The sequence below is a fragment of the Cyrtonyx montezumae genome, unplaced genomic scaffold, assembly GCF_038088225.1.
Source record: "Cyrtonyx montezumae isolate F1298 unplaced genomic scaffold, pur_monq_1.0 scaffold_0, whole genome shotgun sequence".
Taxonomy (NCBI): Eukaryota; Metazoa; Chordata; class Aves; order Galliformes; family Odontophoridae; genus Cyrtonyx; species Cyrtonyx montezumae.
The window spans coordinates 23178621-23196849 of record NW_027071824.1 but is presented as its reverse complement, the minus strand read 5'-3'; the positions used below and the strand labels follow the sequence as shown (position 1 = coordinate 23196849).

At 34.7% G+C, this 18229-nt stretch overlaps 1 protein-coding gene across 9 annotated transcripts in view; it reads left to right on the top strand.

Annotated features, from left to right (window-relative positions):
* RYR2 (ryanodine receptor 2) overlaps positions 1 to 18229 on the top strand; it is a 343878-nt gene that overhangs the window by 314510 nt on the left and 11139 nt on the right. For 8 of the 9 annotated variants that reach the window (XM_065730001.1, XM_065729961.1, XM_065729984.1 and 5 more), the window contains 11 exons: positions 2347 to 2475; positions 3591 to 3695; positions 5487 to 5568; positions 6662 to 7965; positions 8334 to 8398; positions 10205 to 10352; positions 12039 to 12125; positions 12681 to 12899; positions 15063 to 15193; positions 16292 to 16334; positions 16988 to 17121. In XM_065730001.1, the coding sequence (XP_065586073.1) occupies positions 2347 to 2475; positions 3591 to 3695; positions 5487 to 5568; positions 6662 to 7965; positions 8334 to 8398; positions 10205 to 10352; positions 12039 to 12125; positions 12681 to 12899; positions 15063 to 15193; positions 16292 to 16334; positions 16988 to 17121 (2447 nt within the window). Of the gene's footprint in view, positions 1 to 2346; positions 2476 to 3590; positions 3696 to 5486; positions 5569 to 6661; positions 7966 to 8333; positions 8399 to 10204; positions 10353 to 12038; positions 12126 to 12680; positions 12900 to 15062; positions 15194 to 16018; positions 16132 to 16291; positions 16335 to 16987; positions 17122 to 18229 lie in introns of those variants that run through there. The other variant, XM_065729992.1, reaches the window with a different exon arrangement.

Below are 18229 nucleotides of genomic sequence, written 5' to 3'. Positions count from 1 at the left end.
CCTTGCAACCCAGAAAGCCTGGGCTTCATCAGAAGAAACATTGTCAGCAAGTCGAGTGAATTGATCATTCCCTCCTAGTCTGTGCACTGTTGAGACCTCACCTGGAGTACTATGTCCAGATGTGGAGTCCTCAGGACAGGAGAGACATAGACCTCTTAGAGCATGTCTACAGGAGGGCCGCAAAAATGATCCAGGGGATGGAACACTTACCCTATGAGGATGGGCTGAGAGAGCTGGGGTACTTCAGCATGGAGAATACTCTGGGGAAATCTGAAAGCAGACTTCTCAATATCTAAAGGGTGTCTATAAGAAAGAATGGGACAGACTCTTTAGCAGGGTCTGTTGTGATAGGACAAGGGGAAGTGGTTTCAAACTGAACAAGGAGCAATTTAGATTGGATGTAAGGAAGTTTTTTTAAGATAAGAGTGGTGAGGCACTGGAACAGCTTGCATAGAGAGGTGGTGGATATCCCATCTCTGGAGACTCACTAGGTCAGGCTGGATGGTATTCTGGGCAATCTGATGTAGCTGTAGGTTTCCCTGTTCATTGCAGGGGAGTGGACTAGGTGACTTTAAGGGTTCCTTTAAATTCAAATGATACTGTGATTCTATGATAAGGCATTGTATTTTAATAGAGGAGCACATACATATAATGGCATACTTTGTTAATTGTAGCCCATTTTGGAGCTGTCAGTGGTTTATGGGCTGGTTCAGCCCAGTTCCATGACTAATGGGTTGGAGGAACCCACAGACCTTATGGGAGAGGGTAACAGAGAAGATGTAGGGAGGTGGGCCTAAACACAAAACAGAGGCATTGAGCTAAGGGAGAAAAACTTATCTACTAAATATGATATCTTAATGCAAGGTAACACAATATAATAGGAATGGAGGCTAATAAATAAAATAAAATGAGACAGTGTGTTCAAAATCGAAAGCTTTACTCTAATGCTGAAGACGAGATGGCTACAGAGCATACACCACAAAGACAAGCAGTAAAACAAGTGACATCTCGTGATTACGGTTTTATATTTCCCTCTAAATGGGAAACAGAACAGTGATAGTCTTCTGGGATGTATCGTTCTTCTTCTCCTCTGAGAACCAGGTACCCTGAAATATTGACAAGTCCACAGAACTCTCTTACTTCCAGTACATTACATGATGTTATGTTTAACAAAAAATCATATAGCCATGACAGAGGGGAAAGGCTGGAATTCTCTTAACGGTTTCAATTATTTTTATGTTGTTTCGTTGCACTGTGAGATTGAAAAGCTATTGTCAACTGTTGTGCGTGCAAATATGCAAATAGAATCTGTTAACCAACGAGTGCAGGCAGAAGGTTGGTAGGTGCTAAGGAAGCTCAGATCAATATATACAATTGTTGACTGACTCCAGTTTCAGCCAGCTGTTTTTCATCCATATGCTGATTAAGTCTGACTACTGGTCTGCTATATGCATGGCACAAAGTAAAGCATAGGAATAGTCATCATTTCCTAATGGATGGATGTTGGGGTGAGGGGGAGGAAAGCAGAAGGCTACTTTAAAAACCTTTCAAGCTTCTTCTTTGAAGTTTCTCCTTGATCTTTAAATATGAAAGCTTACTGTTGTTACCGGTAGTGGTAAATCACTGTACATGATACTCAATCTGCTTTGTTCCGTTTTATTTACCTAGCTACATTTGCTCTTAAACCATTTATGTATTGTGACTAAGAATTCCAATCTATGAAAATAAGAATTATTTAAGTTGTTGCTGTTATCAATGTTGCTATTTATCTTCACACATTCTGTAGAAGTTGTAGTGGTAATACAGTGATTTCTATTCCATTGCTTACTTTGTTGAAACTTTTATGAGGTTTCCTTTAGGGAAGACAGAAACAGGCAACTTGCATACAAAACTACTTCTGTTCCAACTACTGAATAGGTATCAAGCACAGAATATGAAGAGAGATTCTTTAATGAACAGCATGCAACATCAGAGTGTTGCTCTGTTCAACTGTGTCCTCCTGTTCAAAATGCAAACAGTTGCAATTCTAGTAGCAGATGCCAACAGATCTCCTTATTTTTTTTCTTTCTCCTTTCTTTCTATTTTTTTTCTTGTGTGTGTGTGTGTGTTTATGGATTTGGTTGCTTTTGTTCTTGCTCTTTTGGTTAGTTCACTGTTTCTGTAAATTTCCTTGAGATGAAAATTCTTGAAGTAATACTTGTCAAACTGTGAGGAATCACTGAAAAACATAAGCCAATTACTTTTCAGAACTATATTCCTAGCTAATATTTTTCTGATCTTGATGAAGAATTGATTAGAGAAACTTTGATCATGTAATCTCTTTGATCTTCTCACAACTGTTTTTAGGAGTCCATTAGTGATTTTTATTGGTATTATTCTGGGAAGGACGTTATTGATGAACAAGGACAACGAAATTTTTCCAAAGCCATTCAGGTTGCAAAACAGGTTTTCAATACTCTCACGGAGTATATCCAGGTAAAATATTTCATTGTAGTTTCATGGAGTTGTAAGACGAGTAATACTTCAGATGTAGAACTAATATAGATAGAATAAAGTATAGGTATGATATAGATGAAATTACACTTCAAAATGATTTTAGAGCATTTATTCAAGTAGGAAGTGAAGTTTAGTGTTGCTGACACTACTCTTTTTGGGCCTTAGCAGTTTAGTCAAGTTTGCACTTACTAGTAAATAATCATTATTTGGATGTTTACAAGGTACAGATACTGAGGTGGGGAAGATGGGATTTGCTGATCCTTGAAGTTCCTTCCAGCCCAAGACATTTTATAATTCTATGATAGTGGGGTGGATTTTTTAATTAATTAATTATGTCTCAGGCAGCTTTGAGTTTCTTACAACAAATAAAAAAATGAAATGTTTCTCTGAATGATAATCTGAAAAATGTATTAAAAAAATTTTGTACACATTGTATAGAAGCATGATAGCTCTGGGTTGAATAAATATGAGTAGCAGCAACTTGTATACACATGTGTAAATGTTTTTATTGTATATATAGTTGGCAAATCACAAAAGGTATTGTTAGCTAGTAGATCTTTTATGTACTATTTTCTGAGGTTTCAAAAGATTTTGTAATTGTGCTTTCTGGAAGTTGGAATTTTTGGAATAATATTTTTTAACACTGTTCTACAGGTAGAATTTGCTGGAAAAGAAAGCCAAACCAACAAATCAGGAATCTTAGTCTCTAATCTCTTATAACAATTTTACATCATTACTGTATGAGGTTATTTCTAATTTACAAGTAGGGAAGCATCAGCTTGAATATTTGTACTTCTTTAATATTTGTAGCTTAAAGTAGGGTATAGTTAACTCATACTTTTTATTCTTCTGAACTGTAAATTGGCACTTGACTAAAGCAGGGTCAGAATGTTTATTAGCAATTGCTCATAGTTGTTGATGTTATGAAATAGGTAATTCTATTTATACTTCTTTTATCAATACATTTTTAAAAGGACAGACCCCCTAGTATGCCTCTATGTCTTTGCTTTTTTTATTTATTTATTTTTTATTGAGTTTCTTGTAGATAAAATCTGTTGTGGTTTTTTTTTCCTTTGTTGCCTTGTTAAAAATAGGGGCCATGTACTGGGAATCAGCAGAGTCTGGCACACAGCAGGCTATGGGATGCCGTAGTTGGCTTTCTTCATGTATTTGCTCACATGCAGATGAAGCTGTCTCAGGTATCTTTTTGGTTTTCTTTTAAAGTTCATAACTTTTTAGTAAAGATGAACTGTTTTGTTCCTGTGCTTGAGTAAATAATAACAGCAGTTGATAGTGGAGGAAAAATAACAAAAACAGAGGAAATAATAATAAAAACATTTTGGAGCATAAACTATGGAGTTACAGTGGATGTGAGTAGCAGCCTTCTAAAAGGATTACTGACCACATTTTCAAAGCAAATTATATGAAGCTGAAAATGAAGTATATCGTCTGAAATCAGAAAAAATAAAATAAAAAATAGAGAAACAACCAGCTGCAGTGTTTCCTCTCAAAATTCTGCCTCCTTGTTTTCTACAATTTTGTACAAGCCTTCTATCCAGTACCTATCTTCCCCATTTAGGTGCCTGGTTCAAAGCAGACATTTAAGCCTTTTCTATTTTCAGTAGATAAAAAATGTAATTAATCTTTAGAATGAGTAAATAGTTTTGGATGCGGTACGCTTTTCATGAGCTATAGAGCGTATGGGAGACTAGCACAAACAGCTCTGTAGAGGACTAAAGTTAGATGAGAAGAATCCTATCCTTAAACACTGTTTTTCAACTTCTTAATTAAAAAAAAAAAAAAAAAAAAGGACTCAGTTCACCTTATATTATGTATTTCTAATTGAAAATAGTTATCCTCAGTTTTTTTAAATTCTTTGATGTTTTCAGAGAATAGTATCATAATTATGAAAAGATTCAGTTGTTAAGCAATAAAACTCTGAAGGCTATGAAGTTTTAGATTTACTTATTTTATAATACAGAACAAGTATCCATGTTAAGCATTCTTTGAATGTGTTCTATAGATTAAAATAGTCTGGTTTCAATAATTTTGCTTCTTGACCTTCAAAGTTTACACTTTGCAGACCTAAGTAACTGACTCATTTCAGACTTTCTGCTTCAGATCTCTGTTCTTACAGTTAAATAGATGACACCTTCTAGTAGATTACATTATGTTGAAAGCTGTTTTTTGAAGTGATGCATTGAATTTCTGCCTAAGTTTATTTCCAAATCTTTGTACATACTATCATGGTTTTGGAATATATTATATTCAGAATAGAAAAAAAGTGATTTGGTAGGCCACAGTGGTGATTATTGTGCTTTCTTCCTGATCCACTAAAGCAGTAGGGAAAGTGATAACGTAAAATAGTTACAGCCAGTCAAACACTTGTAAAGCTAGTTGCTGATTATGAAACCTGATGTGATTATTAGCAAGATCTGGTTCCAGAGCAATGACAGCTTCATAGTTTGAGCTGTGCCCTGTATGACTTCATACAATCTTTTAGCTACTGCATCTAGAAAATTATTGTACTCACCCAGCCACTTCAGACAAAGCCAAGAAGCTTTGCTCAAAAAGATTCATAGTAGTGTGTGGAATTACTCACACTCTCCTGCATAACAGAAACAGCTTGCTCCAAATATATTATTATAAGTAGAGATGGTGTCTTTCTCTTACGTTGAGCTTGCTTTAGTTCCTTTTATAATCATGTTACACTTTGAGCTGTTTATGCTGCTGCCCTGGTTGTTTTTGCAAGGCTTTTAGGCTGAGAGATTAATTACATCAATAGCAGTGCTATTTCAAATGTCATTAATCATTACAGAAGCATTGCCTATGGGCTTGATGTATCCCTTATTGCTTTATTATCCCTTTCAATAATAATGACCGCTTAAATTTTAAGTCTTATTTTTACAGGGTGTTATCTGCATGAACATAGATGAATGTCAAGGAAGTAAATAGATGTCTTATTTATATGTACTGTGTTAATTATTTAGGATTCCAGTCAAATTGAATTACTGAAAGAATTAATGGATCTTCAGAAGGATATGGTTGTCATGTTGCTGTCTATGCTGGAAGGTAGGTAAAATTCAATATATTTTGTTTTCTTTCACAGTTATTTTAGCAACATTTTTAATTTTGCTATTTTCTTTGTGCAAGAGACAATGCTTAATTTTCCTTTATAATTTTAATTTTCATGCAAGGATTGTGAGAGGAGATATTAGGTCTTGAATTGTATGAGAGATTTCTATAGTGTAGTTGATATAATTTATATTACTTCTGCATGTCATTATGTAAAATCCAGCTGTAGCAGAAGTTATACTTTGCTTCTCTGAACTTGTCTTATCTTTTGGCTTTAAGTGAGAAATTCCACTGTTTAAGTTGGAATCCTAAATTGTATGAATTGAACAAATGATCATATTATTAATTGCTTTAATATGTTGCAGTTATTTTTATAGCAATCTTTGCCATAAATAATTGGCTTCAATTCTCTTAGTGACTAAGTTTTGAGTCCTTTAAAACTAGTAACAAAATTGTCATTCCACTGAGAGTGTGATTGTTGTCAAGAAATATATTTATGTAATTCCTGTCTGGCTTCATATTAGCAGACTAACAGTAGACTATCAATAGTATTTGTTTAGAAACACACAAGCAACGGACAATTGAAAGATTTTCTCCTTTTTCTTTTTTTCATGTTATGTTTATTGTCTTGAAAGAACTATGAAAGCAGCAAATGCAGCCTAAATTGTAGTGTAATATGGTTTGCTACTGTTTGCTCACATGAGATCAACTGAGAAGCAAAGTAAATTCTTATATGTAGACAGCATTCCGTGAGGGACATGTTGAACTAGTCATCTTCACTAATACGGCTCTTGTTCTGTCTGGCATATAGTAAAATTTGTAGTGTTTGTAATGAAAAGCTGCCCATGTTTAGTAATTTATTAAACATAACAAATGTGCCTCTCTATGACTTGTTTGTTCTTTCTTTGATGGCAAATACTCAATCACTTACCTTTTCTCCATTCCTTAGGGTAGCGGTATTAGTAAAAGATTTCTGATTTTACAACTGATTCCCTCCTAAGAGTGTGTTAGCCAGTGGTTTTATCAACCTTTCTCTTTGCTGAAATATTTGCTGCTATCAATATCTCTAACTTCATGTTATCGTGTCTAGGTAACGTTGTGAATGGAACTATTGGCAAGCAAATGGTTGATATGCTTGTGGAATCATCCAACAATGTGGAGATGATTCTGAAGTTTTTTGATATGTTCTTGAAACTGAAGGATTTGACTTCCTCTGATGCGTTCAAAGAGTATGATCCTGATGGCAAAGGCATTATTTCAAAAAGAGATTTCCACAAGGCAATGGAAAGCCATAAGCATTACACCCAATCTGAGACTGAATTTCTGCTATCTTGTGCTGAAACAGATGAGAATGAGACTCTGGACTATGAGGAGTTTGTGAAACGATTCCATGAGCCTGCCAAAGACATTGGTTTCAATGTTGCTGTTCTCCTTACCAACCTCTCCGAACACATGCCCCACGATACTCGCTTGCAAACTTTTCTTGAACTGTCAGAAAGTGTGCTGAACTACTTTCAGCCTTTCCTTGGACGTATAGAAATCATGGGCAGTGCAAAGCGCATTGAACGAGTGTATTTTGAAATAAGCGAGTCAAGTCGGACTCAGTGGGAAAAACCTCAGGTAAAAGAGTCCAAGAGACAGTTTATATTTGATGTTGTAAATGAAGGTGGGGAGAAAGAAAAGATGGAACTTTTTGTTAATTTCTGTGAAGATACCATCTTTGAAATGCAACTGGCTGCCCAAATCTCTGAGTCAGATCTGAATGAAAGATCAGCGAATAAAGAGGACAGTGAGAAAGATAAGCCTGATGAACAGGATCCTGGAATGGGTTTCTTCTCACTTGTAACTATGAAGTCAGCATTATTGGCACTCAAGTATAATTTAATGACTCTTATGAAAATGCTCAGCATGAAGAGCCTAAAGAAACAGATGAAAAAAGTAAAGAAAATGACCATGAAGGACATGGTTATGGCTTTATTTTTTTCCTACTGGAGCATTTTAATGGGTTTATTACATTTTGCCTATAGTGTCTTCCGAGGCTTCTTTCGTATTGTATGCAGTTTGCTGCTTGGGGGAAGTTTAGTAGAAGGAGCAAAGAAAATCAAGGTGGCTGAGCTATTAGCTAATATGCCAGATCCTACTCAGGATGAAGTGCGTGGGGAAGGAGAAGAGGGGGAGAGGAAGCCAGCAGAAACTGCATTGCCTACAGAAGACTTGACTGATTTGAGAGCTTTATCAGAGGAGAGTGATCTACTCTCAGATATATTTGGTTTGGATTTGAAACGAGAAGGTGGACAGTATAAATTAATCCCTCACAACCCAAATGCTGGTTTGAGCGATTTACTGAGCACTCCTTCTGTCGCACCAATGCCTGAGCCACAGGAAAAGGTCCAGGTAACTATGCCTTTCATTTGTGCTATGTGTTTCTCTTTTTTGTATGTGAAATATAGTCTTGAACCAAAACTTGCATCTATTTTTGTGTGGCTTTTGTTGCATTTTCTAGGGAATCACATGTAATCACTAAAGTTTACCTTCTCTGACATCATAATCTGGAATGCTTACAACCTTCTTTAAATACCTAGTAATTTGGTTTGCATATAATTCAGGGCTAAAGTGAAGGATTATGTTATTTACTCAGAGCTTCAACTGTTAAAAAAAACCTCCCAACGTTAGTATTTTGCAGACTAAATTTTTTTTTAGATAACGCTATCCTATATAACAATGTTCAACAGATACTTAAAAAAAAATCTAACTATCTCTAGGAACAGGTGAAAGAAGATGAAAAGGAAGAGAAGGAAGAAACTAAATCTGAACCTGAAAAAGCAGAGTATGTATAACTCTAACCAATAATCTTACAAATTCATTTGTTTCACTGAAAATTCTACTTGATTTATACTTACTTCTTTGCCTATAATTTTGTTTCTATTCACATTCCACAGTTGTTTTTTTAATCCATCTTTATCATAAAGACTCATTTGCAAGTGAAGTCCATGTAAATAACTTCACTTAAAGTTTTTATAAATGTAGGCTTCAATGAAACGAGTATACCTTTTAAAAATGTATTGAATCTGATAAATCATTTTTTACAGGTCTGTTTTAATTGAGCTTAATTTTATCAGTTCTTTTGAGGTTTTCTTGGCAAATATGAAAATGAGAAGAAAATTTCTTGGTAAACTTGCAGGAGCATTTCTGTCCAAAGTGATTATGTGGTAGAGAGACTGATTTTTTTTTGCTCATCCCACTTACTATTGCATACTTTGAGCTATTTGGATTTTGTATAAAGCTTATTATTCCATTATGGTTTTAATGAATTATTGAATTCTTGCACATTTACATGGGATCATTAGCATTTGATAAATAATAATTTGAGGTTTTTTAAGACATGGTAAAATCTAATCTTAATGAGATTACTGAGAATAAAGAAGCAAATTATAGGACTTGGTTTTAAGCAGTAAAAACATGCCACTCCATCCCCTCTTTTTTTTTTTTTTTTTTATGGTTCTTGGTAATTTTATGGTTCCTGTTGCTGATATATCACTGTCAAAATTCCAAGTGCATCTCTTACTCTCAAGTTATCTCCATATTGCCCTCCTGGGATGATAAAATTTTCCAAAAATTAATATTCTTCTTTGTAATCAGTACAGTAAATTCCTAATGCAGCCTATACAGCTCTGTAAAGGCGAGTCTTTCTGACTTTTGAAGTTCATTGTTGATTGTACTGCTTGGCTATGCTATGTGAGTTGCAGCGATACCTGCATTCTTTGTAAAGAGTGCAAGCACCTGATGCTGTCAGCTGCCCTGAAGCCACCCCTAGTGTAAGATAAACTTTCAAGTGAAAGTTTGCTGAAAATATCCTACTACGAAGCAGCTTTGGACATTAGTTATTCTGTGTGTAGAAAGATTAATAATGTAACATGTAAGTTGCCTCTCACCCTGATATGGCCTCAAACGGTCTTCTGTGATCCTTTAATCTATCACGATGTCGAGACTCGTTAGCTTCTAAAATAATTCTGATTTCCTAAGATCTTGTGCTTCAAGAAGGCAGCCTACTAGCTATGATTTTCTGTTAGCATCATGATGATAATCACAGATTGTAATGCTGTCAAGCTTTTTTATTCTTCTCTCCTCTCCTACTTACATTGTCCTCATCTGGACAGAAATGCACAAGTTAAAACATGAGGCTTCGTTTGTAAATACAAGAAAAAACAGTGTTCTTCAGTTTGCATGAGAATAAGATTGTTCAAGTGCTTGAGATCGGATGGGAGCACTGAGACAGCTGGACAGGCATTTGCCCGTGCAGGCATGAGCTGCACAATTATGAAGCAGAGCTACAGGTAATAAGTTTGGAAGGTTCTTGGTTACCTGCTTCTACCAGTTAGCAATTCTAATTTCAAGGTGACAAACCAGTAAGTTAAATTATCAACTATCTGTAGATTTAACCAGACTGTCACAATTGCCAGTGCTTTATGCTGAAGATGGATACCTATACTTGTGACTAACCTGTATGCACTGCATGAATGACTACTTGAGCCAAATAAGAGGATGCGGTGTCCTCTCATAGGGTGTAGTTTAGTTATTTTTATGTTAATTTTATTAACTTGTAATGTTATTTTGGTTTCAATCATATCTTAAGAGGAGAGGATGGAGAAAAAGAAGAGAAAGCAAAGGAAGACAAAGCAAAACAGAAATTAAGACAGCTTCATACTCACAGATATGGAGAACCAGAAGTTCAGGAATCAGCTTTCTGGAAGAAAATCATTGCATATCAACAGAAGCTTCTTGTAAGTTGTTTTCTACCCTCTGTCCTTACATATTAGGGAGAGATAGGTACCACAGAATTATTGTACCAAATTGAAAAAGACAAATCTTCATCTGATAAATCTAATACATTCTTCTACACACAGTCATTCATAAATAAGATATAAAGGCAGAGGTTAATTTGAATCTCTAAGTGAAAAACAAAGCAAAACTTCAAACACAACAAATAAAATAAAATAAAAAAGCCACTGCTTTCTCACTCTTCCCAGAAAAGGCCAGGGAGAGGGTTGGAAAATCAAAATAGTGAGAACTCAGGGGTTGAAATAAAAAGTTTACCAGCAATGCAAAAGCTGCACATGCAAGCAAAGCAAGTAATTCTTTTCCTACCTTCGATCTGCAGCTAGGTGTTCAGCCACTCCCAGGAAAGCTGGGCAAATCATATTTAATAGCTTTTTTGGAAGACAAACACTATCACTCTGAATGTCCCTTGCTGCCTCCCTCTTTCCCCTAACATTTATTGCTGAGTGTGTGGTGGTATATTAGATATCACTTATCCCAGTTTTGGTCAGCTGTCCTGGCTTTGTCCCCCCTTGACTCCTTGTGCACTCCCAGCTCCTTGCTGGCATGTCAACACAAGAAGTAGAACAGTCCTTGACTCTGGGAAAGCGCTGCTCATCAACAACTAAAAACATTGCTGTTTTGTCACTACTATTTTCATTAAAAATTCCAAATATAGGATCTTATGAGCCTCTATGATCCCAGCCAAAATCATAACAAAGCAGCAATTTCCCAGGTGTAAAAAGCAAATGGAAGAATAATCACATACTGGAAGTATACAATGACCTACGACCAAAGAATGTTACAACTGGTAAAGTTAACCTCTCAAAGATAAAAGCAATGCAATGTATGCCTTCTTTTAAATGTGTTTGCTAATATACAGTCTTCTTAGTGATATGTTGTTAATTATATGGTGAAAGATAAGGGGAACAAGTTAAGTGGGCCAAGGAAGTGCATTTGCAAAATTGGGAATAAATTTTCTTCAATTTTTTCTGGTTTTCTGATAGCACTATTTTCAATCTTTAAAATTTTCCCTTTTTATAAAGTGTTAGTTAATTCATTTTTTTAAACTGTTACTTTATCGATAATAGTAAAGTTATAGACACACTATAGGTATTGAATTTCTTTGAAGGTGACTTATAAGGAAGACATATGTTGTGAAACTTCTTTAAAATGAAGTGGCCCAACTGACAAGATGAAATGGCTGTAAATTTAGATATTGTTTTGAAACTTAAATATTCAGTCCACCTTAGAACATAGCAAGAATTTCCTCACTGGAAAAAGCTTTTTCTCAAGATTCCTGTGCTTCAACTTTCATTTATGTTGTTCTTAAAATTAGAAAGGATAGAAAAACATGAAATGTTTATTTAGTGCATAGTTTTCCAATCGTCTGACATTGAAAGCACTAAAGAAAACTAGCGTGCCTGATATCTTACATATTGTATGGTCTAACTGACTGAAATCATGGGAAATTCTGAAGCAGAACATGAAAAAATAATTTCTTTTTCATATTGGAACTAAACATTCATCGCACTTCTCATAATTTATTGGTTGTGTAACTTAATTTCCCTAAAATAATGCTTAATAAGGAATTTCAGGATTGTGGTATTGTTATTAGGCATAGTGTATTTATGTTTTATTTGTGTTTTCAGAACTATTTTGCTCGAAACTTCTATAACATGAGGATGTTGGCTTTGTTTGTTGCCTTTGCCATCAACTTCATCCTGCTTTTTTATAAGGTATGGTTATCACATTGTTGCTTTTAAAGTTGCATTCTGAAAAACATTCAGGTTTTGTAGACTGTATTCTGTTGTAAAAAAACAAACAAACAACAACAACAAAAAAAAAACCCTGCCAACCTACTTTGTCAAGGTCTGTACTAAAATTAATATAATTCAAGATTTTCCAGATTCAGTGATTCAATTCTGTTCTGTTGAGAACCCTACTCATAAAGATTGTATGCAGCAAGGTCAGGAGTTCATGGGGTTTCTTCCAGTAGGGCTGTACCCTTTCTTGAATTCAAGGTGGGAAATTCAGCGTGGTTCACTCTTGCAGTGGGAAGAGAGTAAAGGAAAATCAACATTGTCATAGTTTAGTGTGACAAGATGAAGTGGTCAATGTGAAATATTTCCTGTGGACAATTTTCTGAGAAGAAGAAGAAAAAAAACCCATTTCCTCACAATTCTGTTGTTTTTTATTAGGTCATTTTCGGTTTTGCTATTTATTTTGTAGTAGTTTAAAACATCTGTCAAAGGAATACACCTGTAATATTAAGATTTAAGTGATTTAAACAGGTCTCCACCTCTGCTGTGACAGAAGAAAAGGAAGTTCCTGTGGTGTCTACTGGAGAGAATACGAAGATGGACAGCTTGGAAAGTGACAGCCAGAGGGTTATTGCAGTACATTATGTCCTGGAAGAAAGCAGTGGCTACATGGAGCCTACACTACGGATTTTGGCTGTTCTACACACAGTCATCTCCTTCTTCTGCATCATTGGGTATTACTGTTTGAAAGTAAGAAATACTCAATGTTGTTTTTTTTCTTCTAGCTGCCAACTTTATGTCATAATGGCATAAATTGGAACAAAGTTGTAGCAACTTTTCTTAAACAAGTTGAGAAATCATATAAATACTATTCTGCTAGTGTAATCTACAAAAAGTGAGTTAAGTGAATTGTGAATTCAGAAGTTTCCAAGTGAGAGCCTGATTTGCTGGTCTGGGGTTGGATCATAGAGTCGCTGTTTCCACATTTACTGTGTCAGGCAGATGATTATAGCAGCAACATATCAGGAACTTTTTGTGACTGTCAAACAGTGAACTGTCACATAGATTGTCTGTGTTACTGGTCAGTCAGGTGGGTCATTTGTAAAGTATGCAGTACTTTTGAGTACAGCTGCTGTGTGTTGCGACAATGCCTTTTTCATACAGGCTCTGATAATTGTGTTTGGGCAGGAACTTAAGCCTTTTCTAAAGGAGTGCCTTACAGAAGTTCTCTATTAGGTCGGTAAGAATTAAAGATGATGCCTTTCAAAAAAAATGTTGTATCTGTTTTGGGAAGATCAAATGCCATGCATCTCTGGAGCCGGAATGACTATATCTGGGATGAAAATTTCCCCATTTTTATACTCTTGCCCAAGCAAGCACTGTAGGTCAAAATGCAAGTGAGGGTATTACATGGACCTTTATTCTGACCCAGTATGGCTGCTTATTTGTCTTTACGAGTATAATTTCCAATTAAGATTTTATATGTCCCTTGATATGTCTTTTCTTCATTTAATGTATAATAATAATATTTTTTTCCATGCCAAAAAGGTACATCATGCTGTTACATTAATTGTTTGTTTTTCCTCTATAAATTAAGTTTCTCTGTGGATCAATAAATTCTAAAGACATTTTCCAGTTTTTCTAGTTGGCATGAAGAATGAAAGCTCAGATTTCTGACTATGGAGATGATCTCTTCTACTTCACAGCTTTTTGTACCCTTATTTGTTAATGATACTTTCCCAAAATATTCTTTACAACTACATTTATTATGTGATTAGAAGTGATAGATATTCTTTATAATAAATAATGACAATGCATTCTTTTCAAATCTGAAAGTGAGGAAATGACCAAATGTGGTTTCAGTCTCTGTCTTTGAAGTTGCATTGATTTCAGTATTAAAAATACTTGTAGCTGCAGTTCTATGTATGTTTGCTTCTGGAAAGTGTTCCACATGAAATACACTACATTTTTCTCAGTTATATGAAAATAAGATCAGTACTGTTACTCTATGTAATACAATAACCATCTTAATTTAGTCTAATTTTCATTATTATTTTTTCAGTATACCCATGACAAGTCTTGACTAGTCATTCAGACACCATTGCAATGTGGATGCATTTTGAGGACCTGTGAAGTAACTACAGCAGGATTTATTTTCAAAAGAAAAACTTAATGAAGCAATTCACTGTACATGTTAACGCAGCAAAGCATGCATTTCCATTGGTAGCAGACTTCTATGTAAAAAACACTATAATGAGACCTCTAGTTACCTCTCTCTTCTCAGAATGCATTTTTGATTATCATCCAGAATATGAAAACAAGTTGTAATAAAAGCTTGATTCTTGCTGTTCAGGTGTCTTTGCTGGCAAAGAAGCACAGATAACAAATCAAATGCACAGAATGTGAATAATGTTTATGGATTTTACTTTTAACTGCTCACAATCTGTTCTCCATGCTGTGAAACTTCAATAACTCTTTAACAAATGAAAGGCAATGTCTAACACCCCTGGATGCCAAAATGCAATCCAAAAGTGTGATCCCAAATGAATATTTTAGAACTAGAGTTTCTAAGAATTTTAGGATTTTTTTTTAATATTTATTTTTGCTCTTTTTTAGGGCTAGTTCTAATAGTTCCGTGGAACTGTGCGATTATGTTTATTAGAAGGACCTTCAGATTATTTTGTCTGTTTCATTACAACTGTGCAATATACTCTTAATTCTGTGATTCTGAACTGGTCCATGTTCATCTATAATTTCAGAGTGTTTTGAGATGTAGTCAATTCTTTTAATTTGTTGAACGATTATTTTATACACGCTTCATTTTATAATTTTTCTAAATAAACAGACTTTCCTTTGAGTTTTCAGATATTTCAGTATATTTTTAACTTATTTCTGATGTTTTATCAACTGCAGGTCCCACTGGTAATTTTTAAGAGAGAAAAGGAAGTAGCAAGGAAATTGGAATTTGATGGGCTGTATATCACTGAACAGCCCTCAGAAGATGATATTAAAGGGCAATGGGATAGACTTGTAATCAACACACAGTGAGTTTTTGCTTAGTCTGTCTTTATAGTTTTGTAAGGAATTATTATTTATTGTTATTGTTTAGCTGCAACAAAAGAGGGGTGACCAGGACAGTGGTGGTAATTGTAACCCTATTTTATTCCCTTTTGAAGCCTTTCTAGGAACATTACTTTTGGAACAGCCTACATATTAAAGAGAAAGAAAAAAAAGTAATTTCTTATGACAAAGCACAGTGATGATTGTTTGTTGCTGTCAGTTCAAGTGAGCTATGGCTTGGGTACTTTTATTGTCTCTTTAATGCTCTCCTTAGGGAAAGTATTTAAAAGTCTAACTCTTTGCCTGTTTTAATTGTGACTAAAATGCTTTCTAACTTTATCTGGTTGCCATCAGCTCAGTTGAGCTCTTGCAGACATAGTAGTGTGATAGACTCAATTCCATTTAGTAACCTCCATTCCACTGTCTACCTGAACTGCCAGCTGGCGATAGAAACACAGTCTCTTAGAAACAAATCAGTATATAATTCCTATATCTTAGTAAGTATTCTATCTCTTCACAACCATCTAAAATGTCAGCATTTATGGGCTGATTTGACCTAGTTCCATTATGAATGGGATGGGGGGACCTACAGATCCATGCCCTGGGAAAGTGGAAAAGGGCAGGGAGATGGACCTAAAAACAAAACAGCAGTAACGATCTGAGGAGGAAAGCTAATTTACTAAATAAGATATTGGAATGCAAAATAACACAATGTAATACAATATAATTGGAATTTAAGCTAATAAATCAAATAAAATGAGAGAGAGAGAGAGTGTCTAAAAACTGAAGGCTTTACTCTAATGCTGAAGGTGAGATGGCTAGGGAGCACGCACTGCTGGGATGAGCCAAGAGGGAAAAGAGTGATATCTCGCAACATACGAACAGAAAACAGTAACAGAACAGAGACACAATGTCTTCTGAGGTATGTAGTTCTCCACTGAGACAGGTATATCTGGAACTATTGATTATCCACAGAACTGGAGCATGAACTCTTCAACTCCCATTTGTGATGTTACGATGTGGAATACTGATAACAAACATCATAAAACCATAACAGATCTTTCTTCATCTGTGTTTTTCAGGTCTTTTCCAAACAACTACTGGGACAAATTTGTGAAAAGAAAGGTAAGGCTTATTTTCAAAAACATATGTGAAATTAAAGGAAAGCTGTAATGCATGTTGTTGTTTTTTTCTTTTCTTAATTTTTTATTCAGTATATGTATTTCCATATTTACCATTTTGATTATACACAATTCCTTACCTTGTTTTAAAACCTTGTGGATGACTTATTTTTCTAATTTGGGTAGCTATTCTTTACATGTTCCATATATATGACTTGTTGTATGTAAACCAGAAATTTCAAATACATTCATGAAATTCTATAAAGATGTATATACTTATATGTATATTACAGCATACATAAATATTTTTGTCTCTGTGAACCTAATTGCTGCACTCACGTCCTTGCATGCGCACACAAGCACACAGTATAGAGAGTTCCTCAATCACTAAAGAGTTAGTAATTTTGTAAGGAGATAAAATAGATTGAGATGATTAGATGTAGGGCATAGCATAACAACATGACTGACCATCAAATGATATACATCCTACTGGCCCTTTTTGTTCCCTGTGCTCCTCTGGCTTGTGGAGATTGGCCTTTGACATAATCTTTGGCTGAATAACTGTTCTGCAGAGTGACAAGTGCCTTCAGATACAGTAATTTGAAAATTATGTTTTGTTTATTTACTGCTTCTCTTGTATCTTCCTCCTAATTTTAGGTCATGGATAAATATGGTGAGTTCTATGGCCGTGACAGAATCAGTGAGCTATTAGGAATGGACAAAGCTGCTCTTGATTTTAGTGATGCTAGAGAAAAGAAGAAACCAAAGAAGGATAGCTCCTTATCTGCTGTGTAAGCATTTTCTTCTTGTTTGATTTTTTTTAATTATTATTTTGTTTGCTTATTTTGGTCTGGTTTGAGGTTTTCTTTTTTTGTGCTATTTTTTGTTGGTGGTTAAAACTGTGAATGCAAAGTTTGTAATTTAGGTTTCAGTTTTCTTACTGTATGACTTCTCTTGATATCAGAAAACAGCTATATAAGAAAAAAAACAAGTCATAAATTGAATCGCATGGTGAATTAACTCATTATAGAGCACTTATAAAAAAAAGAATCCAATTTTCTTATGTATGATGATTCAGTTCAATGCTCTGCCACTTGAAAACATCACATTTGCTGCTAATATTGTTGATATAAATGGGCTGGAAAACTCATATTTGTGATTTTCTCAGCTCAACCAGAATAAACAGGCAAAATATGCACTGTACATGTTGATTTCAAGGCAATGGTGGAATACATTTAAGTGATATTGATGGTGACTAGTAAAACATTGAAAGTTAGATAATTAGTCTTCACATCTTTTCATAATTAGTTTTCTCTAAACAACATACTTGTTTGTACTTGTCAGACATCAGAAAAATCTCCTTGACATTGAAATAGTCAGAGTAATAGTATTCACTTTCATTCTTACAGAAGCGACAGAGATTCTCAACTTTTACAGAGCACTTTTAATTCTGTAGAGATTCTTCTGTATAGGAATATGCATAATTTTCTAAAATGGTAGCACTTACCAGTTTATTTATTTTACCAGTTTATTTACCAATTTATTTATTTAGAAACATATGAAATAGATGACAGAGCTGCAAGCAGATGAGAACTGCATTGTGACAAGAGCTGTTTTTGTAAAGATGAAACTGATAATTGAAACTGGAAGAGTAAAACCAAGAAAAAAAGTTGACATAAGCAACTAAAAATGTAGTGCTGAGATCCATAGGCTCTGTGGCATTGCAGTACTATATAAAGTTTAATAAAGTGTCAGAATTACTTTCCAGAAAACTTTCTTTCCTGCTCTTCTGCTGTTGAATAGTAGAATTCACACTTGGATTTAGAAAATAGTCTTTTTTTTTTCCTTTTTTAATTCTTGTTGTTGTTGTTGTTATTACTGATAGAAAAAGGCAATCAA